Source organism: Orcinus orca, chromosome 5 (assembly GCF_937001465.1).
Source record: "Orcinus orca chromosome 5, mOrcOrc1.1, whole genome shotgun sequence".
Classification (NCBI taxonomy): domain Eukaryota; kingdom Metazoa; phylum Chordata; class Mammalia; order Artiodactyla; family Delphinidae; genus Orcinus; species Orcinus orca.
Genome location: NC_064563.1, coordinates 148,536,431 through 148,559,571, shown reverse-complemented (window position 1 = coordinate 148,559,571; position 23,141 = coordinate 148,536,431). Strand labels below are relative to the sequence as shown.

At 52.5% G+C, this 23,141-nt stretch overlaps 1 protein-coding gene across 13 annotated transcripts in view; it reads right to left on the bottom strand.

Annotated features, from left to right (window-relative positions):
- PCBP3 (poly(rC) binding protein 3) overlaps positions 1-23,141 on the bottom strand; it is a 213,262-nt gene that overhangs the window by 22,502 nt on the left and 167,619 nt on the right. For all 13 annotated transcript variants that reach the window (XM_033418500.2, XM_033418503.2, XM_012539072.3 and 10 more), the window contains 5 exons: positions 4,933-5,087; positions 2,751-2,774; positions 1,576-1,608; positions 1,099-1,215; positions 139-270 (listed from right to left, as the gene is read on the bottom strand). In XM_033418500.2, coding sequence (XP_033274391.1) covers positions 139-270; positions 1,099-1,215; positions 1,576-1,608; positions 2,751-2,774; positions 4,933-5,087 — 461 coding nt within the window. The remainder of the gene's footprint in view (positions 1-138; positions 271-1,098; positions 1,216-1,575; positions 1,609-2,750; positions 2,775-4,932; positions 5,088-23,141) is intronic.

Sequence of the window (23,141 nt, the reverse complement as noted above, 5' to 3'; positions counted from 1 at the left end):
CGGCCACTCTGCCTCGTGGCTCGTCCCTCCCCTGCCGCAAGCTCTGTGCTGCAGGGTCTGCAGGGACCCGGCTAGTGCTCTGCCCTAGGGACATCCTGACCGCCCACGCTCGGCTTCCGGGTGGGGAGGGCTCGTTACCTCCCTGATCTCCTTGATCTTGGAGCCGCCTTTGCCGATCAGGGACCCGCACTGGCTGGCGGGGACCACCAACCTCAGCGTCACCGGGGGCTTGCTGGTGGCCGGGCTGTTGGTCATGCAGTTAATGATGTCCTGGGGAGGGAGAGGCACGTGCGTCGGCCGCAAGAGCCTAGCAGGCTCCCTGTCAGGGGTGGGGGAGACGAGGACGAGGGGGAGGCAGAAGCACGATGGCAAACAGCTGAGGGTGAACAGCAGGAGGACACGGTGGCCGGGCTGGGCTGCTCACAGGGGCTGCGAGGCCGGGCCAGCCTCAGGGGACGAGGTGGGGGGCGGCTGGAGAACACAAGGGGACCCCCAGGCGTGCACGTCTGTGCAGTCGCGCTGCTGCCGCAGGGTGGGGCGCAGACGCCCAGGGTGCCTGGACTCAGGGTCCGCCCTCTGTCCCTAAGGCCTGGCGGGCAGAGAGGGGCTTGGACAGAGGGGGATCCATTTGACAGAAGGACCTACTCCCCGGCTTGATCACCCTTCCAGTAAAGACACGAAATGCATCTCCGATAACTTCCAGCAATTTCAGAAATCTCGGAAACACATAAGAAGCTTAAGGTTGGTCTCTGACAGACGCACACAAAGGCGCACAGACACACAAATGCGCGTAGGTGTCCCGGGCCTGGCTCTCCCTGTGTCCGTCCACATCCGAGCCAAGCTAAACACACTGGGGGTCAGCTGCTGTGGACAGGGCTGAGGCCTGGACGTGGCCGTCTCACTGCCGGTGCCAGGCCTTCCCTGAGGACTCGTGGTCTGGGGGCAGGCCCCGAGGGACCGCTCAGTGAGGGAGGGGGGCCTTGGGGAGGAGGGACCCTGGTCGGTCACCAGGTGGACTGGAGGGGGCAGTCCCCGGGGAGGCAGAGGGGCTGAGAGGTCCCCTCTTCCGGGATAGGGCTCCCCAGGGGCGCCCCTTACCTCCTCAAACTTGTAGGCGATCATGGCAAAGGCCTTGAAGATGGCGTCTGTCGGGCCCGTGATGGTCACGATTCTTTCTGGGCAGTTTCCTTCCGAGATGTTGATCCTTGCCCCGCTCTGGGAGGGAGATACGCAGACCCCAGAAACTGGATTAAAGCCTTGGGGCCGGCAGTAGGCTGGATCCTAGGGCCTACTGACCACCGGGGACTCGTGCAGGCTGGTGGCACCCGAGACTCAGCACCGATGGCCGGTCCTGTCCTACTGTGCTGGCTGTGACCCGGTCGTGACTGGGAGGGCACCTGAACTGCTGGTGTGTGCTTCGGGGCTCCGAATGGCCATCCCTCGCTCACATCCCTGCCATGCGGGGCTCCCGGTGGGTCCCGGCCGCGTGGGGCTGGGCGCAGAGCTGCTAGGAGGCCCTGGCCTCCTCCCTCCTGCCCTCCCAGAAACAGCACGCGGCTCAGGGCGCCAGCTCACCTCTTCACGCATCTTCTTCACGGTCTCTCCTTTCTGGAACAGAAGTTCAGACAAGGGAGGGGGTCACTCGGGCTTCCACCACAAGCACGGGAGGCTGGGCGCCCCAGCCCTCAAAGGTGGGCTTCAGGCCCAACATGCATGACTCCCCAGTTGGCCCGCTACCTCGCCCAGGGCACAGGCTGTGGGCTGGGCAGACCTGGCCCCAGGGACCCGATGCGGCTCCACGTTTGGCCTGGGCACCTGCTCCACGGGGCGGGTTTGCACCCGTCCCCTAGCCTCACCGCCGGCAAAGCGGGGACCAGGTCCTCGGGCGATCCCATGAAGAACTTGTGAAAAGAAGCCTGACTCTGAGCTCTGGGGGCTCCCCCACCATTCAGGGACCACGAGGGACCAGCGAAGCCAGAGACGGTCACAAGGAATGGGGGTGCGGGGTCCTGGCCCACCTCTCTCCTACACACACCCAGCTTCCAAACCAGCGCTCACTTTCCCCAGGGGAACGTTTCTTTGAGAATGGACTCACCACCACTCAGGCCGGAGGTGGGAGACTGCTCCCAGGAATGCACGTGGGAATTGGTCCTGAGCTCTCAAACCCGGGAGGAATGACTGGCCACCAGGGCAGGTGGACAGTGGGGCTGTCTCGGGGGGTGACTCCCCAGCTCCCACAGGGCTGGAGAACGGAAAGCTCTGCGACCAGCCTCATGGGGGTGCAGCCTGAAGGCGACGGGGCAGGATTCCAGCGGGATCCCCACTGCTCGCCTGGCACGCACCGTGCGCGGCTCACCCCCTGCACAGGGCTGGTCCACACCTCACTGTGCCTCTGAGATAACCCGGTAGAGGCAGAGTTCACACAATAATTACCTTCCTGGGACTTCCCTGGTGGTGCAGTGGTAAAGAATCCGCCTGCCAATGCAGGGGACACGGGTTCGAGCCCTGGTCTGGGAAGATCCCACATGCCACGGAGCAACTAAGCCCGTGCACCACAACTACTGAGCCTGTGCTCTAGAGCCCGCGAGCCACAACTACTGAGCCCACGTGCCACAACTACTGAAGCCTGCGCGCCTAGAGCCCGTGCCCTGCAACAAGAGAAGCCACCGCTCACCGCAACTAGAGACAGCCCACGCATAGCTACGAAGACCCGAGGCAGCCAAAAAAATAAAAATAAAAAAAATAATTACCTTCCCGATGATGCTGCCAACTTCCTGTAGGAAAAGAATCACAGAAAGGTGATGTCATAGAGCAGAAGGAGCATAAATCCTGTGACAGGCGCCGAGGCCGTCCAGCTTCCGAGACATGAGTGAGGAAGGGAGACTGGACGGTCAGCAGGGAGCGGGCAGGCAGGCTGCCCTGCCTCTGACCGACAGACAGAGAAAGAGAAAGAGAATGGCCAGCTGCTCCAGATAAACATGTCAACAGGTATCAGCTGCGCACTTAAGGCCTCAAGGAAACCCTGCGAGAAACGGATGAGAGAGAAAATCTCCCCCAGTGATTCTGTGACGCATAAAAATGTAGCGCTGCTATTGCCATTTGACTGTTTTTAAGAAAGGTAGAACGTTGAAAGACTCCTGAGCACACCGCCATGGTTCTAAAGCCTGGGGCCCGCAATGGCTCAGACGCGCTCCCGGCCAGGACTGCCCGTCGCAGCACCTCCCTGCCTGGGACAGACCCACAAGGCTCGGCCACGGCACCTCAGGGAGGCGTGGCCAGCCTGCTTCCAGCTGCAGAGAGCAGCTTCCACAATCAGACTCATCTTCCTTATTACAGTGAAGCCCTCAGCGATCACAGTGTCCTGGGGAAACGCCTCAGTTCTGCGAGGCCAGGAGGGCGCGTGTGCGGCAGGGGCTGTGGCAGCAAAGGGCAGCTGGGCACGGGGTGGTGGCCCCTCCGGCAGTCAGGGCGCCTCACCTCCCAGGGGCAGGGTTTGGTACTTGCTGTGGCAGCAGCTGCTGGAGGTGGGGCCGTGCATCTGACCTCAGACTGTCCTCCACGGTACAACCCAGCTCCGGACAACCTTGACCAAATGCCACCCACCCTGGGAGCAGGAAAGGCGGTCAGCATCCCTCCATCACGGAAGGGGAGGCTCTAGGTGTGAGCACCAGCTTCCGGAAATCTAGGGAGAGCAGTGCCCCAGGTACTATGCCAGCCCCTACCGTCCCCTGGGTTTCTCATGGTACAAACACCAGACAGAGGAGCCAGGATGAACCCTGTGCTATTGGACTGGAATAGGGGGTGTGAACTCAGGGAGCCCAGTTTAGAGATAAATATGCAAATGTGCGCAGACATAGGTGTGTATGATTCTACACACACCCACACACACAAGCGCACGCGTGCGCGCACACACACAAACACATATTCCCTAGCTCTGTCTGGGGCCCACAGTAGCCCAAAAGCCGTGAGTACCCCATGTGCCCACCTCTGGGCTCTAACACCATCCCACCATCCTCCACTCAAGAGAGTTGGGTTCTCTACAGAAACGGCTGATTCCAGGACCAGCAGGAAAGTAAGGATGAGCAACAGCGGTATGCAGAGAGGATGTGCAGTCAGAACGGTGGGGCCCCCCAGGAGGACACACGCCAGCTTGGTGGGGCGACACACGCCAGCTTGGTGGGGCAACCACGCCAAGTCAGGGACCATGTGAGCATCAAAACTAATAATGACAGTGCGGGGACAGCGTGGGGACAGCGTGGGGGGTGATGTGAACAAAACAGCAAACCTTGCGTCCAGGAAGCCATGATTGAAGCAAGGGTGGCACACAGGACGTTCACGCAGCACCTAAGTACCCGCCAGCAAAGACGCCCTGATGACTGTGGAAGAGGAGTTGGGGAGATGCCCAGCAGGTGCCCCCCACCAAGTGACACCCTGAAATCTGGACTACCTGATAGGAAAGCTTCGGTGACACTCCTGCCAATGGTGAGGAAACGTCAGAAAAAGCCAAAGTGAGGGACATTCTTTCTACAAAAGAACTGGGTGGGAACTTTGCTTTCAAAGCAAAAGGCAAAGGAAGCGTGGGGAGCGCCTGTCTGAAGGGCAGCCCTGGGATGACCGGTGCACTTGAGTGGGGGCCCTAGCCCCCTGGCCGGCACGTGTGCATCAGTGTTAGTGTCCTGGAGGAGAATGCCCTCGCATGTAGAAAACACACTAGGGCACAGGGGATGGGGCAGCAGGCGGGCAGCTCAGTCGCGAAAGGTTCTGGGAGAAACGTCATTTGGAGTCGGAGGTTGCTTAGAATTTAAAAGCCTCATATGAAACCAAGACCCCCGCGGTGGGTGTGCCTCCCCGCCCCTCTCCCGCCCCCGTACCTCCCCTCTCCGGTGGGCGTGCGGTGGGCGTGCCTCCCCTCCCCTCTCCCGCCCCCCGTACCTTGCCGTGCATCAGCAGGCGGATGGTCAGCGTCACGTTCAGGCCACCTTCTGAGACCTTGGACTCCATCTTTCTTCCAAAATGTAGCTGGGGGTGGTGGCTCAAGGTGCCGAGGGTGCCGTGAGGAAGGACAGATGGGGCCCAGATGGTGTCACCTGGCAAGGGAAGGCACACGTCAGGTGACCGGGCCTGTACGACCGGGCCTGGGCAGGTGGGTGGGTCGGTGGGCTGCCGCTTTCAGCATCGCTGCTGGGGAAAGGCAGAGGCTTCCTGGGCACCCCAGTCAGCGCGAGGAAGGGCTGGTCCCGGCACTCAAGGTGTGGCACCTGTGGGGGCCTGGGGTACATGGCAGGGGCGTGGGCCTCGGGGAAAGCCCGCCAGCGAGTGACCTGGCATCAGTGCTGACTAACGCATGGTCCTGGGCCTCAGTGTCACCTCTGTGATGAGGGACCCCGGACCAGCTCCCTCAGCCGCTGGAGGGGAAAAGGGGTGACCAGCAAGCCTGGGGACCCCTGTGTGTCTGGGGAGTGTCTGCTCTGCTGTCACCTTGGGTCTGCCCATTTCCCACCACGCTGGTGCCAGAATCCTCCCCTTCACCCTTAAAAAGCCAGGAGATTACAGATCTGTGTTCCCTTTATGTCTAGTCGAGATTCCCTAGTTATCCTCATTCTAAAGTGCATTCAGTCTCTATTAACTAAACGGCCAAACAGCTGAGAGTCCCCCTTTAGAAAGTTTTCAGAAGATGCTTTACATCCCATAGCACGGGTCCGCTTATTGTATCATTTCTGCAGTGTATCGGTTCAGCACTTCACCCTCCAGGCAACATTTAGGCTCCGTTTTAAGATTTACAGGCAAGGAATGGTCACAGTAGCGGACCTGAGGACGGCTGGAGAGCGAGGCGCGTGTGCCGGTGACTCAGCCTGACTGTGCGGAGGACAAAGACGAGAGGCCCCCGCCCAAGGTCCGCACAGGGTCCAGGCCCGAGTTCAAACGATCGGAGTGGCACCAAATAGACATGGCTCCCTGCCACGCAGACACCCTGCAGCAGCCCTGCAAAGCCCTTCCTGAGCTCAGGGTGCGTGCCAAGGCTCAGGTACCTGCACCGATGAACCGGACGGCGGGGGGGCCAGGCGGGGACGCCGCGCCTCCTTTTTAATTAGAAACATCTCCTCCAGGGTCTGGGGCCATCTGTTACGTAAATGTTTCCAGCCCACGGTGGAGAAAGTGGGTCAGCGAGCGCCAGGGGCGCTCCAGGCTGCAGGCTGTCAGCCACCATCAGTCACACGGGCCAGTGAGCGCCGGCCTGCTTCACGTGGCCACGAGTGGGCATCCCAGGCCTCCGTGGACCCTGGCCACAGAAGCATCCCCAGGGGCTGTTCAGGTCAGCCGGACTCAGTACCCCCGACCCTGAAGAACCCACCCTGAGATGGCAGGCGAGGGGCGCCGGGAAGGTGGGGGCATCCTCTGGCCATCCCGCCAGGACCCGGGACACCTCCCATCAGAGGCCACCCCAAGTGTGCTGGGCCTGCTTCCCACCTCTGAGGCTGCCAGGGAAGCTCTGCAGGAGGCAGCAGCTGCACTCCTGTGGGTACAGCCGTCCACACCCAGCCAGGCGGCCAGTTCATCAGAAAAAGCCCTCCTGAGACTCACTCCTCCCCACACTTGGTGTCCAGAAACTGGCGGATCCCTCTCGCCAGCGAGGACCCCTCCTTCTGTCCTCCTCACGCTGGGGATTTAATGTACTTTACTCCACTTGATGAGAGGAAGAGGAGAAGCAGACACGGTCCCCCGACCCACCCCATTTGTTACCAAGTCCTGACACGGGGGCAGGGTCCGCGATTTATTCCTCTTTTCTAGTGTCTTGAGGAAGAAGCTGGTGGCATGGTTGTAAAATCTTACTTTTGGCCTAATACAGTGTTAAGTTCTATAAATTTCTCTCTACATGTGGCTTTCATTGCATCCCACAAAGTTTTATATTTGTGCTTTCTGTCCACTCATTTCAAAAGACTTAATTTCTCTTTTGATTTCTTTTTTGATTCATGGGATATTTTGACGTGTGTTATCGAGTTTTCAAATATTTGGAGATTTTCTAGATAGCTTTCTTCTGTTGATTTCAAATTTAATTCCATTAAAGTTAGACAGCATATCTTGTAATACTTGAGATATTTTAAATTGATTGAGAATTGCTTATGGACCAGACGTGGTCTATCTTGTGTGACTGGGTGGGATGCTCTACAGATGTCAGTAGAGCTAGACGGCTGGGCCTGCTTTTCTGTCCGCTTATCCCAATATTGAGTAGGGATGCTGACGTCTCTGACTGTGATTGTGGATTTGTCTGTTTCTCCTGCAGTTCTATCTTTTTTTGCTTCATGTATTTTAAGCTCCATCGTTAGCATCGTAACATCTAGCATTGTTATGTTCTGTGGATGAATTGACCCCTTTACCATTATGAAAGATCCTTCTTTATCTCTGGTAATATTCTTGTCTCTGAAATCTACTTTGACATTAATACAGACACCCGACCTTACTACTGATTAGTGTTAGCATGGTGTCTCTTCTTCCACCTCTTATTTTTAATTTATTTGTGTCTTTATATTCAAAGTGAGTTTCTTGTAGGCAACATATAGTTGCCTCCAAGAAACTTTTTAATCTTTCTCGACAATCTGCCTTTTAATTGGGGGTGTTAGGACTATTCACAGTGATTGTTGATATGGTTGAGTTTAGGTCTATCATTCCACTATTTGTTTTCTGCTTTCACCATCTGTTCTTCGTTGCCCCGTGTCTATGTTTCCTCTGCCACGTTTTGGATTAACTGCATACACTTTGTGATTCCACCTCGTCTCCTTCGTTCACTTACTAGTCTCCACTCTGGGTGTTGTCACCCAGGCAGTGGCTTCAGGGCTTAGGCACAGACCTCTAACCTGACTCAGCCCGTGAGCTGTGGCGTCGCCGCCTGACGGGTGCAGGACAACCCGACAGCAGCGTGTTCTCCTTTCTCCTCTCGGCCTTTGCCCTGTTACTGCCACACATTTTAGTTCCGCCTATGTTATAGATCCTACAGTACTTTATTTTTGAAGTTTAAACAGTCAATTAGGGATTGATCCCAATAAAGGGATCAATTAGGGATTGATCCCAATAAAGGGATTTGGATGATAACAAAAGTGTCTTTCATGCTCAACCATGTAGCTCTGCTATCATTTTTCTTCTTCTGAGAATTTCCCTTGATATTTGTGTGGGGCAGGTCTGCTGGTGATGAGTTCGCTCAGCTTTGGGTGTGTCTGGACAGTCACCTTCTTTTGAAGCCTGTCTCACCTGGTGCAGGATTCCAGGTGGGCCGTGCTGCCCTTCCCTCCTCACTGCACTGTGTCCGGAGGGGTCTACGGCAGTCTCCCCTTTGTCCTCTGAACGTAACCTCCTTTTCTCTAGCATATTTAAAGGTGTTTCTCTTAATCACTGGCTCTGAGCAATTATGCTATTATGCTGTGCCTTGTGTTTTTGTTCTTGGGGCTTCACTGAACTTCTTGGATCTGCAGTCTTAGAATTTTCATCAAATTCGGAAAATTGCAGCCATTGTTTGCTCGAGCATATATTCTGCTCCCCGCGCAGGGAGGGCCTCCATCTGCAGGCATGTCAGGCTCTGCCCTCTGCCCCTGAGTCTCACTCCGTGACGTGCCATTTCTCCTCTGACTCACTGGATGGGCCGCTCTGCTGTTGACCATCCAGTGCACTTGGCATCTCGGATCCTGCAGTGTCACCCTCAGAAGCCTGGCACGGGTCCTTTTCTGTGTCATCACGTCTCCTCTGAACACACTCGACCTTCCTCTTGCTTCCTGAACACAGGCTGTACAGTCATAACGATGACATCAGTGTCCGTGTCCCCTGGTTGTATAACTGTCATCGTTTCTGGGTCGAGGGCCAGGCAGTGGAATGCAGCCCTGACACCGCGTGACAGTGACGAGAGCGCTTCCCGTGTGGGTCACAGAGTGAGTGCCGGCGGCACCTGGTCACTTCCGGGGGCAGCACAGCCAACACCCACCAGCCAAGGGTGGAGGAGATCTAGGCGCTGCCTCAGACCAACCTGAAGGCCCGGCCCGTCTCCGAGCCGCACGGCTCTTCCCGATTTCACGGGCGGGATCCTGCACGTGGCCAGGGTGCCCTCCTCGGTTCAGTCCCATCTATAAGGAAATCATCCAAATCTGACCACCCGCTGCCAGTGCACGGGAGACACAAATCCACTTCGACTGCTTTGCTCGGCTCCTCGGCTGGAGGAGCCGAGTCACCTCGTCCTGCTGACGCAAAGCCTGAGGCTAGAGTTAAGGGAAGGGTGGCCGCAGGGACAAGGCCCGGGATGGGAACCCGCAGCCCTCCCCCCGCAGCCCAGGCCTCACATTTGCTCTGATCTCTCCTGTGCAGAAAGCCTGCAGGCGCCCTGCCACAGATCCCAGTGTCCTCAGCCGATGTCACCCAGCACCGGGAAGGGACACTCAGTCCACATCTGTGGCGTCCCGAGGAAGGACTCCGGCTGCCCTGGTGTGGGTCCTGCACTGGGGTCACCAGGGGAACCAGGGCCAGGAGCTGGCCTCAACGCCCAGGCAGGGCAGAAGCAGCCACGTGCTACATCCACGTGTAAGAGAGCCCCCTGGTTTTCAAGGGCATCTGCCCCAGGATGCCAGGCTGGGGAGATCTGCGGGGATGGAGGCAGGTTTTGTGACACTGCAATCCCTTGTGTCTACATAAAACCTCGTGTCCTTCCCTCAAGGACGTTGGGGCCACAGATGGGTGTACACTCAGAGCCGAGGGGCACGTCCAGCAACACGTGTCTGCGGCCATTTCCAAGTCCTGCCGCTTGCACTTTGGTGGGGAGACTAAGGTCCAGGCGAGCGGCGGGGAGAGCGGGTCTCCCGGGGGCGCTGCGATTCCCTTGGGAGGGAAAACGGGCCGACGTGACACTAGGGGAGCAGACGGAGCCTCACATTCGCTGCGCGGCTGGTCCAGGCTGCGGAGCCCGCCTGCAGAAAAGGCCAGCCTGAGTGTGGAGGAGCCCCGCTGAGCCCGGCCGACAGTCCCCCACTCAGATCTGGGCAGGATGGGGTGGACGGCAGAATCCTGACGATTTCTAAACATACGCAGGCTTGTGCGAGTGGACTCTTCTCCGGTCAAAGGAAACACACACAGAGGGCGTGGCGTCTGTGCTGCCGTCGCTGGCAGTCGCGGGCCGTGCCTGCATCTGACGAGTATGCCCCTCTCCCGCTCCGCTGGCCCCGCAGCGCCTCTGAGCTTTCCGGCCTGCACTCTGCTGCCCCACCAGCCACCACCTCTCGGTGTCCATTCGGGAAGCAAACATAAGGGCTATTCGACATGCTAACTTTATAATCAGCACATGTACAGATTCTGTTCACGTGTGTAAAATACACTCATTTACTTTTCACTTAAACCTCCTGGTGGATTTAGGAAGTCAGCATCAATGGGGGGCTCTGGGTAAACTGCTGAACCTGCGTTTAGGAAGCTGGCAGGAGGTGAGGTTACCTGTGATGTCAAGTGCCTGGTCCCTGCAGAGGGCTATCCTGCCGCTCAGCAGCCCAACAGGAAGACTCCTGAGAACGCCTCTGATGGCCCCTCCAGGGACGCTTGCCTGGTGAAGCCACACGCCCGCCCACCCCCCCCCCACCCCCCCCCCCCCGTGGCACAGCCCTGCTGGACAGGGCACAGGAGACAGGGCGTCAAAGACCAGTACCAGAGCCAGTGCTGGCTGCTCCCCGCCCCTGTCCTTTCCTACAAGAACACATAAATGCAAGATGCAGGTTGAAATTTGCCTCGTAGGTAACTGGTAATAAATAACTTTGTTAATTCAACAAATATTTCCTGGGCAATTACTAAGCTCCAGGCACTGTGCTGTCCTACAAAGAGAAGTAAACAGGGCACCTTCTTGAGGGAGGGACGGGCCTGTCAAGAAATCCTTATGGTGAGACAGGAGCCAGAGGAACGGGAGGAGACACCCCCACCCAATGTGGAGCCCTCTGGTTGTCAGTCACAGGCCAGGCTGAGTCCTCAGGCAGCAGCACTTGGGGGCTGTGTGTGCTCCTGGGGGGAGCTCTGAGAAGGACTATTGCCCCAACTCCCAGAACTGCTCAGAGGGCAGTGGCTACACAGTTCATCCCATCCCAGGAGGGTAGTGTACCTGCAAGATTCAGGTCTGGGAAAGGAGACACTGATGCACCTGGTATCCCAGGGCTCAGCTGGTGGCCTAGGGCTCACCTGGCCATCTTACAATGAGCATGGAGGCCTTGGCACTGAAGTCGAGGTGTGTGTGTGCCACCCCTCAGAGCCCGATTCAGGAGACCCAGGTGGTCCTAGAAGCTGCATTTAAGGTTCTCCAGACTCCTTTTGAGCAAGGCCATGTTTGGGAGCCACTGGTCATAATCCCACTCCAACTCTTCCCCCACTCGATCTGTTAGGAATTCTGGGAGGCTGCCAGTAATAGGAACGAACCAACCACATAACCCCGGGCCTGCTTTTCTCCTTTTGTGAAAGAAATCGGGAGGAGGCAGTGAGTTGGGGGCAGGGCAGACGTGGGAGGTAACGGTGAGGAAGTGGAGGCAATGCCTCCTTTCAAGAGCACAACGCCTACGTTATATGTATATAATGTAATATCTGGGCAACACTGAAAAGTTGCACAAAGGGGATACTGAAAAACACTGTCGATAAGTCAAAATGGAATTATTAAAAAAATGTTGAGTAACCCACAGGAAGGCAGGAAATAAGGAAACAGAGAAACAAAACATAGGGAGAAAAAACAGAAAACAAAAAACGAAATGGCAAACTGAAGCCCTAACATCTCAATAATTACATGAAATGTAAATAGTCTAAATTTACCAATTAAAAAAACAGAATGGCAGAGTGGATTAAGAAAAATGACTCAACCATATGCTGTCGATAAGAAACTCATTCACTTCAAATAGAAAGATGTAAGCAGACTGAAAATAAACTGATCGGAAAAGATGTGTCACACAACCACTAACCAAAAGAAAGCAGGAGTGGCTATAGTAATACCAGATAATGTTGACTTCAGAGCAATGAAAATCATCAAAGATGGAGAGAGGCATTATATAAAGACGACACAACCCATGAAGAAGCAATAGCAAGCAATCCTAAAAGTGTATGAATCCAACACTAGGACAGTGACATATGTGAAGACTGACAGAACTGAAAGGAAAAATACAGAAATCCACAATTACAGCTGGAGATTTCCACACCGTCTCAGCAACTGAAAGAACAGCTAGGCAGAGAACCAGCAGGGATACAGAACTCACACCACCATCGACCAACTAACTGGACCTAGTCAACATTTACAGCACGTCTGGCACCAGCAGAACACACACAATATATACCAAGGCAGAACATATCCTTGGCCATAAGACAAACCTCAACAAATTTAAAAGACTCAAAATCATATGGTGTGGGACTTCCCTGGTGGCGCAGTGGTTGGGAGTCCACCTGCCGATGCAGGGGACACAGGTTCGTGCCCCGGTCCGGGAAGATCCCACATGCCGCAGAGCGGCTGGGCCCGTGAGCCATGGCCGCTGAGCCTGCGCGTCCGGAGCCTGTGCTCCACAACGGGAGAGGCCACAGCAGTGAGAGGCCTGCGTATCGCAAAAAAAAAAAAAAAAAAAAAAAAATCATATGGTGTGTTCTCAGATCACAAAAGAATCAAACTAGAAATCAATAATAGAAATAACAGAAAAATCTCCAAGCACATGGAAACTAAAACAACACCCATTTAAATAATCCTCGGGTCAAAGAGGCAATCTCAAGGGTTATAAAAATATGTTGACCTGAATGTATAATGTATACCTGAATAAAAATACATACCCGAAAAAAAATACAACATATCAAAAATTGTAAATCACAACTAAAGCACTGCCTAGAGGGAAATTTATAACACAAAATACATACATCAGAAAAGAGAAAAAGTCTCAGACTAATAATCTAAGCTCTCATTTGAGGAATCTGGAAAAAGAACAAAATAAATTCAAGCAAACAGAAGGAAGGAAATAAGACAGAAACAGTTAAAGTTGGAAACAGAAAAACCAGAGAAAATCAATAAAATAAAGAGCTGATTCTTTGAAAAGGTCAATAAAATTGACAGACTTCTAGGACGACTGACAAAGAAAGAAGACAAAACATCATTATAAGGAATGAATCAGGAGCTATTGCTAAGAACCTTGCATACATCAAAGGGATAACAAAGGAACACTAAGAACAGCTCTACACAAATAAATTGACTTAGATAAACTGACCTACTCTTTGAAAAAGACAAACTACCACAACTCATCCAATATGAAACTGATAATTTGAATAGCCCTACATAACTGTTAAGGAAATTGGGTTCATAATCTTAAAACTCCCCTGCAAAAATTCTCCAGATCCAGATGGTTTCACTAGAGGATTCTACCAACAGTTTTAAGAAGAATTAATACCAGTTCTACATAATCTCTTTCAGAAAACAGAAGAGAAGAGAAATAGTTTCCAATTCATTTGATGAAGCTAGTACTAGCCTGATACAAAAATCAGTACAAAAGACGGTACAAAAGACGGTACAAAAGGAGGAAACGGCCCTCAAGAATATTGGTGCAAAATTCCTTTAAAAGCATTAGCAAATAGAATTCATCAGCACACAGTAAGAATTATACACTACGCCCATTCTTCCAGCGACGCAAGGCTGGCGCAGTATTCCAAAGTCAACTCGTGTAATCAATCATGTTGACAGACCTAAAGAAGATATCACTGGATTATATTGTGCAGAAAGGCACTTGACAAAATTCAACACCCACTCGTGATAAAAACTCACAGGAAAAAGCACAGGAATAGAAGGGAACGTCCTCAACTCGATAAAGAGCATGTACAAAAAGACCTTCGTCCAACATCACACTTAGGGTTAAATCCTTTCCCCTTAGAGCAAGTCACAACATCTCTCCTTTCACGGCCATTACTCACACAGTCGGGGGAGTTCAGTCAGTTCAAAAAGGCAGGAAAGGTAATGAGAGGAAAAGATAAAACTGTCCCTATTTGCAGATGACATGAACTACTGAGGTGTAAATCTAACAAAACGTGTAGGACTTATATGCTGAGAACTACAAAATGTTCAAAGAAATTTAAGATCTAAATAAATGGAGAGACAGAACACAGATTGCAAGACTCATCATAGTAAAGATGTCAGTTCTCTCCAAGTTGACATACAGCTTTAACATAATTCCTATTAAAATTCCAGCAAGAATTTCAGAGATACAGACAAGATCATTGTAAAATCTATACGGAAAGGCAAAGGAACTAGAATAGCTAAAACAATTCTGACAAAGGAAAATTAAGTAGAAGGAACTGGTCTCCCCGATTTCAAGACTTATTATACAGCTGCTGTAATCAAGCCTGTGGTGTTGGTGGAGAAAACCAATGGAGCAGATACAGAACCCAGAAACAGACCCACACAAATATGCCCAACTGATTTTTGACAAAGATCTAAAAGCAGTTCAACGGAGGAAGGACAGCTTTTTTCAACACATGGTGCTGGAGCAACTGGACATCCATAGGCAAAAATGGACTTTTTGAACTAAACTTTATACCTTATATAAAAATTAATTCAAAAAGGATCACAGACTTAAATGTAAAATGTAAAGCAACGAAACTTTCAGAAAAGAAAAGGAAAAATCCTAAGGGTCCATGGTAAGGCAGAATTCTTAGACTTGACACTAAAAGCGTGATATACAAAAGGGAAAACTGATAAATTAGATGTGTCAAAACTAAAGACCTGTGCTTTGCCAAAAAAAAAATTAAGAGGATGAAAAGACAAGCCAAGACTGGGAGAGAATATATGCAAACTACATACCCAACACAGAACTAGTTTAAAGCATATATAATGATCAAACTCAACAGTAAACACGAAACAATCCAATTAGAAAACGGGCATAAGACACGGACATTTCACCAAAGAGGATAGACAGGTGGCGAACAAGCACATGAGAAGATAGATGTTCAGTATCATTAGCCATCAGGGAAATGCAAATTAACACCACGGGAGGGGCCAACGCTCACGTGTCACAACGGCCACAGTAAACAGCAGTGGCCACGCCAAGCCCGGAGAGCAGGCGGAGCGGCGGGCAGGCCACTCGGAGGCTGCGGGGATGTGGCCTCTGCTCACTTGGAAGACGGTTTGGCAGTGTCTTAGAAAAGTAAACACGCAACTACCATTCGACCTGGTGGTGGCACCCCTGGGCATTTACTATAGAGCAATAACAATTTATGCCCTCACAAAAGGCTGTGATTTTATCTGTAATTGCCAAAAACAGGAAGCAGCACCTTCATCCAGTAGCTGGTTAGCCAGTCACGGTGCATCCCTGCCAGGGGCAGCGCGACAGGGACCGCACACGCGGAACCTACTCCGCCACAAAGCGGAACAAGCTGCTGACGCTCTCAGCAACGGGAGGGACCTCGGAGAGTTCGGCTGAGTGAAAAAAGCCGGTCCCCAAAGGTCACACGCTCTATGACTCCACTTACACAACGTTCTTGAAATGACAAAATTACAGAAATGAACAGATCACTGCCTGCCTCGGTCTCCACACTGCTGTCCTCCACCCAGCCTCGGTGGCCTCCCTTCCTGCGACAGACTGAGCTCCAGCCTGCCCGGGGTCTGGGCCCTTCTGCCGAGGGCACTCCCTGCCAGGCGTCCACCTGCACCCCCAGCCGCTAGCGCCCCCTCTCTCCTGTGCCCCGTACCACCACAGCCCCGGCCTGCGGGCAGAGGACACGTTCATCTCCTTCATTCAACACGGAACCAGCAGTTCCCAGCGCCATTCCCGGGCCACCGTAAGCAGAAGCCCATTCAGTACCTACTTAAAGACGGGGTGAGCACGTGCAGTGGACACCAAGCCCAGCTCCATTTCTAGGGCCTCACAGGGTATTCTGGAATCAGAATTCAGCGATTTCTAAACTCAAGTACTCATGGAACGTCCAAGATGATATTTCCATTTCTCCCCATCCACTCTCGTTCATTCACCTGGTCACCAGTGAGGGTCTGCTGTGTGTTGGAATGGGAGGGGCTCCCTGGGGACACACACAGCCGAGGGCAGGACGAGGCCCAGCTTCCAGGCAGAGCCGGGACACAGGGGCCTCTTCTCTCACGGCCAGCTGGGGACCCGTCCAGGCTGCATGACCTTACCCTCCTCCCTCCCAGGCTCAGGCTGGTTCGCAAACCCACCAGTTCCCAGGAGAGGGCAGAGGAAACACTCACGAAGGAACATGTCTTGTGAGGCCAACAAAAGGATGCAGAAAAGTACCAGGAAGCAGAGCGAACCGCGGCCAACCAAGCTGCCCCTCTCTTCCACATTCTCTCTTCATCTGAGTTGGTCCAATTGGAAAAGTGAGTTTGTTTTCAATTTCATTGGTTTCTGGTCTTGCTTTATTATTTCCTCCCTTCTGCTTGCCTTTTCTTTTCTTTTAGTTCCTTAAGGTAAAACTTGGATAGTAGTTTGCAGACGTTTGCTCATGTTAGCATTTCATGCCATAGGTTTCTCTAGAGGCACTGACTTCCTTGATTCCTACCAATTTAGAGATGTGCGTTTATTATATATATATTATATTATTTCCCAATATTCCAAAATATTTCCTAAATTCCTTTGATAGAGCACATTGACCATATGATTTAGAGGTGCGTGTTTTGATTTTCAAGTACTTTGAAAATTTTAAGATACCTTTGGTTACTGATTTCTAGTTCAGTTTCACTCTGGTCAGAATATATACTTTTTGTGATTTCAACTGTTTTAAGTTCGGTAGGCTTTTGGTTTTTTTACACAGAGCACGGTCCACCTTGGGAACACCCTGTGTGCCACGAACATGTCCCTTCTGCGGCCAGGTGTGGCATCCTGCAAGGCCACTTGTCCCGTCAGTCACTGAAAGCACAGTTGGATCTCCAACTACAATCGTGAATTTATCCTCCTCTCTGTTCTATCAGGTTCTGTTTCGTGTGTTTTGAGGCTCTGTTAGGTGACGTGTGTACATCTGGGGCGGATGTGTCTTCCTGGAGAATCGACCGTTTTACATTCACACGATGTCCTTCCTCCCCCAGTCACCGTCTCGTCCGGAAGCCTCCTTCCTCTGACATTAGTGTAGTCACTGCAGCCTGGTTTCGGTCAGGGTTAATGTGACATATCTTTTTCTGTCAACCTGCCAAGAGCATTAGATTTCATGTTGGTGTCTTGCTGGCTGCACAGACTGATCTTGCTTTTTTTCCCACTCTGACCGGCTCTTACTTTTAACATCTGTTTACACAATTTACTTCTTATATTTCAGATTTAATAACTGTCAACTCTAAAGTCTGTGTATGTGTATTATACGTGTGTGTTGTATAATTATGAAATCATTTTAGATTCATGAGTAGCTGCAAAAATAATACAGAGTTTCCGTGTACCCTTCAGCCAGCTTCCATTTGACATAACTGCAGTGCATTAGCAAAACCAGTAAGGGACGCTGGTCAAACACTATTACCTAAGTGGCCCCAGTCTGTACACGCCCTTCTTTTGGTGTATGGGTCTAGAAATTTTATCACGTGTGTAGATTTCCCTAACCACGCACACAAGTGGGACCACCATGCAGAGCTCTGTAGGTGGTCCCTTCATAGCCTCTCACTCTCCTAGGCAAGCCCTGATCTGTTCTATGTCGCTACAATTGTATCATTTCAAGAACTTCATATAAATCCCATCAGACAAATGCACTCAGCATAATACTGCTCTTGAGGTCTAGAGCCCAAGTTGCTGCACCTAACAGAAGTCTGTTCATCTTGGTGGCTGGGGGCATGGCGGCACCACGACTTGTGCATGCAGTTACCCCATGAAGGACTTCTGGGTTGGTTTCGGCTCTGGTGGATTACAAATAAAGCAGCTGGCAACAACAGGGTGCACGTTTTTGTGTGAACACAAGGTTGCATTTTTCTGTGATAAATACCCAGGACTGTGATTTTTTTTTTAACTTTTTATCTTATATTGGAGTATAGCTGATTAACAATGTTGTGACAGTTTCAGGTGCACAGCAAAGCATGACTGACTATTGAATCATATGTTAAGTATACCTTTAACTTCTTAAGAAACTGGCAAATTATTTGCGGGAGCAGCTGTGCCGTTTTCCACCCCTCCAACCGCCACCCCCCCCACCACGCCCCTGCCCAGGGCAAGACAGACCCAGCACTCTGTTCCCGTCAGCACTTGGGGGTGTCAGTGTTTTACTTCAGCCATTTTTATAGACAGTGGTGACGTCTCCTTGCGACTGAACCTGCTTTCTCCTGACAGCGAATGGTGCTGAACACCCAGCCAGGTGCGTATTTCCCATCTCCTCACCCTGTTTGGAGAAGCGTGCGCTCAGGTCTTTCGTCCATCTTCTAACTGGACTGTCTTGTTTTCTTTGCTTGGAGGTTAAAGGGCTTGGCCTTTATGCTGTGGACACAGCCTTTTGCTGGATATGTGATTTACAACGATCGTCTCTGAGGCTCTGGTTTGTCTTTTCATATCTTAACAGGGCCTTTCATGAAGCAAATGCTTCTAATTGTGAGGAAATACAACTTCTCAATCTTATCTTCTATGACTTTTGTTTAAATTTTTTATCTTTTATGAGCGAGCCTTCTTTTCCTATATTTTCTCTTAAATAGGTTATAATTTTAGATTTTACGTTTGGATATTTGATCCATTTTGAGTTAATTTTATGTAAGGTGTGAAGTTCAAGGGTTTTTGTTGGTTTGTTTTGTTTTATGCATTAGCCAATTGTTTCAACACCACGTTTTGAAAAGACTGTCCTTTCTGTATTAAATTGCTTTATTACCTTTGTCAAAAATCAGTTGTCCATATGTGTGTGGGTGTATTCTTGACTCTATCCTGTTTGATTACGTAAGTGCCTATCCATCCACCAATACCACAATGTCTGGATTACTGCAGCATTATGGTGACATAAAATGACTCCAACTTCAATCTTTTAAAACATTCTCTTGGTTTAACTAGTTCCTCTGTGTTTTCATATAAATTTAAAAATCATCTTGTTTGCATCTACAAACAGTCCTGCCGGGACTCTGACAGGAGCTGCCTTAAACCTGCAGACGCACTTGGAAGCATTGGCACCGTATGTTGTGTCCCGGCTGTGAACACGGAGGTCTCTTATTTAGATCTGTGATTTCTCTCATCAGTATTTTCTAGTTTGCAGCACACAAATGCTGTGCATATTTTGTTACACGTATAGCAAGTATATAACTCTTTGGAGTTCCTGTAAATGGTGTGTTTTGAATTCTGGTTTCTGATTGTTCATTGATGGTATATAGAACAATATTGACTTTTGTATGTAGACCTTGCTTTCTTAACAACTTGTTAATTATTACTAGTTCCAGGAGTTTTTTTGGTAGCCTTAATGGGATTTTCGAGGTAGACAATCGTGTTTTTTACAAATAGAAACGGTTCATTTCTTCCTTTCCAATCTGTATGCCTGTTCCTTTATTTACTTGTCATACTGAACTAACTAGAGCTGTGTCCTCTGTTCAGCAGGAGTGGTGAGGGCAGACACCCTTGTCTTGTTGATGATTTTAGGGGCAAAGCAGTAGTTTTTCACCAGTAACTATGATGTGAGTTGGTAGGTGTCGCTTACGCCATTGCTCCAGAACCAAAACCTCATGTGATCTTTTATATTGATTCAATTGGCAAAATCTATTTATAACCAGTACTACTTAGTGAAATTCTGATAAAGCAAATTTTCCAATCATTCTTTTTTAAAGGAATATTCAAATCAAAGGAGTTCTAGTACAATAACTACTGTCCTAAGAAGACGTGTAGCTATAACATGCAGCCAACCGCACACAGTACACAGGCTTGCACTTATGCAAATGCACTCTGTCCTAACACAGGAGGGCCAGTCCCAGCCCTGTTTTACATATGAGTCCCACAAAACTGAGTGACCACAAGTTGGCTCCAGAGCTCATGCACCTGACCGCAGACTGTGAACTAGTCAAACATATGCCATTGACAGCATTTGTTTCAGATGTGAAGGGAGACCCGCGTTTGGACGTGGCATGTGATGCCCGAGCCCTGAGGCACTCTCCTCGGGGGAGGGCCAGTAGACTTGGACAGTAAAGCAGAAGCCGTTTTACAGCAGTCACACTGCCTACAGGTGCAGCACGCGTCAGCGCGGGATTTCTCGCCCAGAGGCGGGAGCTGGAGAAGTCCCGCCAGCCAAGTGCCTTCTGAGGCCCGCACGGCTGCGGCGAGCGCACGGCGGCTCTGCCCCGTTAGCTGTGCTTTGTCCAGAGCTACACCCAGGGCCTCAGCTGTGCCGGGGAGAGACCGTGGAGGGGCCCTGCGGGGGGAGGGCCCACACACTTGATTTATCCTGTTTAACAGCTCACTGCCCCATCAGGCTGCAGGAGGCCAGGACTGCACAAACCCGCGGAGCTTCTTGGCTGCTTTTGGCTCCTGGAGGACGCACAGTGTGGAGCATGTCCTTGAGGCTGGGGAGGAGGGGAGACTTCTGCAGGAAAATGCTCTTGCCGGTCTCAGGTAACGTTAGAAAGACACTCGGGCCGACACAACCTGACTTCAGTGAGCGCTGCACACAGCCTGCCGGCTCCTCACTCAGGTGTCCGGACAGAAAAACGTGCCAGGCTGGGAGGCTGGCTGCCTGCTCACCTCCTTCCCTGCTCCAGAGGCCGTGGAGCACGGGTCTTTCCTCTTGCTGGGAAGGTGTGGGCTTCACCCAGGGATACTCCTGTCCTGCCTCTGGGGAAGTGCCCAGGGTCTAGGGTGTCACTACATCAGAGCGTACGGCTTGCAAACATTCCGATCATTTCAAACACCCCATTTCAAGATTAATAACACCTCTGTTGCAGAGATGGTAGGACTCCCTTGGACCCGACTCTGGTCCTGCGGTGAGGCCTGGGTGTGGACTTGACCCTCCGGGGCCATGGCTCCCAGAGCCCGACTTCTCTGTGCGCCGGCCACTGCACACAGCACGTGCTCAGCCTGTCTGTGCACCGTTTGCCTTCCCTGGACCCTCTGGCCACAGTGGGAGGCTGACCACGGCAGGGACCGTCCATCTAACACTCGGTTCCTAGCAGGGGCCTGTGCTGGGGATGCAGGACCAAGCAAGGAGCGTCCCTCACCCTCCAGGGGCTCAGTTTGGTGGACAAACAAGCTGCAGGCTGGTCCGCTGGCCGTCCAAAAGGCTGAGTCCACATTCGGTCCCTCCCCCGCCCCTCGGCCGTGTGCTCCAAGTAGGTCAGAGAGCCGAAAGCGCCTCTTCTGGGGAGGAGAGGACAGTCGCTCACGGCCTCTGGGCCAATGGGATGTGAAGGTCCAGAGGCTGGGGAACAGTCCCCAAGGGGAGCGTGGGTGGCCTCCCTCCTGCCCTTGCCCTGGACGGGGGATGGGACACTTAGACGGGGCGCCAAGTGCAGGCGAGCCGCGCGTCAGGAGAAGTTGGAGACCAGGGCAGGAGCGCACGGAGCCCGCCCCTTGGGCCTGCAGACTTGGTGCTCTGCAGGCGTCGGTCCAAGAACAGCTTGAGTTTTCTGATGTTGCGCGACTTGGCCCAGTGCAGCAGACTGGAGGCCGGCAGGAGGGAAACGGCAGGGATGGAGCCGTGCTTATCCACCCCACCGTCCGGCGACGTGTCCCTGCACGTGTGTGTGGTGGGTGTCCGCCCAGGACATCAGGATGAGCCGGGTGCGCAGCACAGCACGGAGCGTAGAGGCAGGTGCAGCCCAGGCAGAGCCCCTGGGAGCCCCCAAGGCGGAGGCACAGCCGCAGTCATGTGGGCAGCAGGCCCGTCACTGGGGAACCGGTCCTGCCGTGGGCCAGTAGTTCCAGCCTCTGATCAGCTAGGAGCTCTGAGTCACATATTAACAAACAGAACTGGCAATGTTGGAGGACTACTAATCACAATACCCCAGTGAGGTTTACACCTGGAGTAGACAGGTAATTTAATACCGGGAATTCCGTCAACATGATTAATAAATTAAAAGATTAATAAGTTAAACAGTCATACACACAATACCAATACCAATACCTAAAGCTGATACGACGTTTACCATGTGGCAGGCACAGTCCTCCCTGCAGCCCCGCCGGGAAGTGCCCCTCCAGCTCACAGACTGGATGTGGGGCAGGGGCTGGGGGCAGGCAGTGGGCTGGGGGCAGGAGGCCACAACGAGCCGAGGCCTCAAGCTGGGAAGCGCAGAGCTGGGCCCCAGCCCTGAGGCAGGTGCTGGGAGGCACTGAACGTACTGCACAGCCTCCCTGGCAACACAGGACAGGAGAAGCGCCTTGAGTACGGTCAAGACCATCTGCCCACAAAAAGCAAAGCACCGGTTTCAAGCCTGTGCCCCGGGCGCCATTTTTCACTGGGGAAAAGGGGGACACAGAGCTCTTATTTCCAGCTTCTGTTACAACAAAGGGACATAGAGGGTAATTTATACCAAGAAAAATGCGGGAATCAGGGAATCATTTTAGATAAACATAACCAAAGAAAGGGTGTTGCCCTGTTAGCGTGAAAAGCAAAAGAGGCCAAGATTAGTTGAGCTCATGAGATTTTGAAGGAGAAGTAAAACCCAACCAGTTATGAGGAAAAAGGTTGGTTGGGGGCACTCTGGTCGGGGTTCCCTCCCGGAGCTCATCTCGGATTTGAGGTGGCGTCCGTCACAAGGCAAGAACAGAGCAGGGCCCCACTGCCCGACAGGAACAGACTCCTTCACTTAGTAACCAGGGGCCCAAAGAGTGCCCTCGACCCGTGCCAGGGCCGCTCCCTGGGCGGCAGGCAGGCTGGTCAGTCCAGGACTTGCCTGAAAAATGTCCTCAGAGAAACGCCCCCAGAGCCATCCCTCTCTGCAGGCTCCGAGGAGGGGGGCCTGTCCCGGGAAACCCACTCCCACCAGTTCACACCAGGAGCTCGGCCTCCCCGCCACACAGGCTCCCTCTGGGCAGCACCACCCCCATCCTCAGGACCCCGTCGGGACCCTGGAGAACAGGCGGGGAAGGATGCTGAGGGCAGGAGGCCCGAGGCCAGAGCGGGGGTGGGGTGGGGGGAACCAGAAACGTGAGGACCCAGCCCTCCCAGGAGCTGGGCCCTTTTCTGGGTGCTGTCTCCCCAGGGCTGCCCGGGTGAGGGTGCCCCAGGTGCCAACGGGGTTCCCCTGTCGAGAG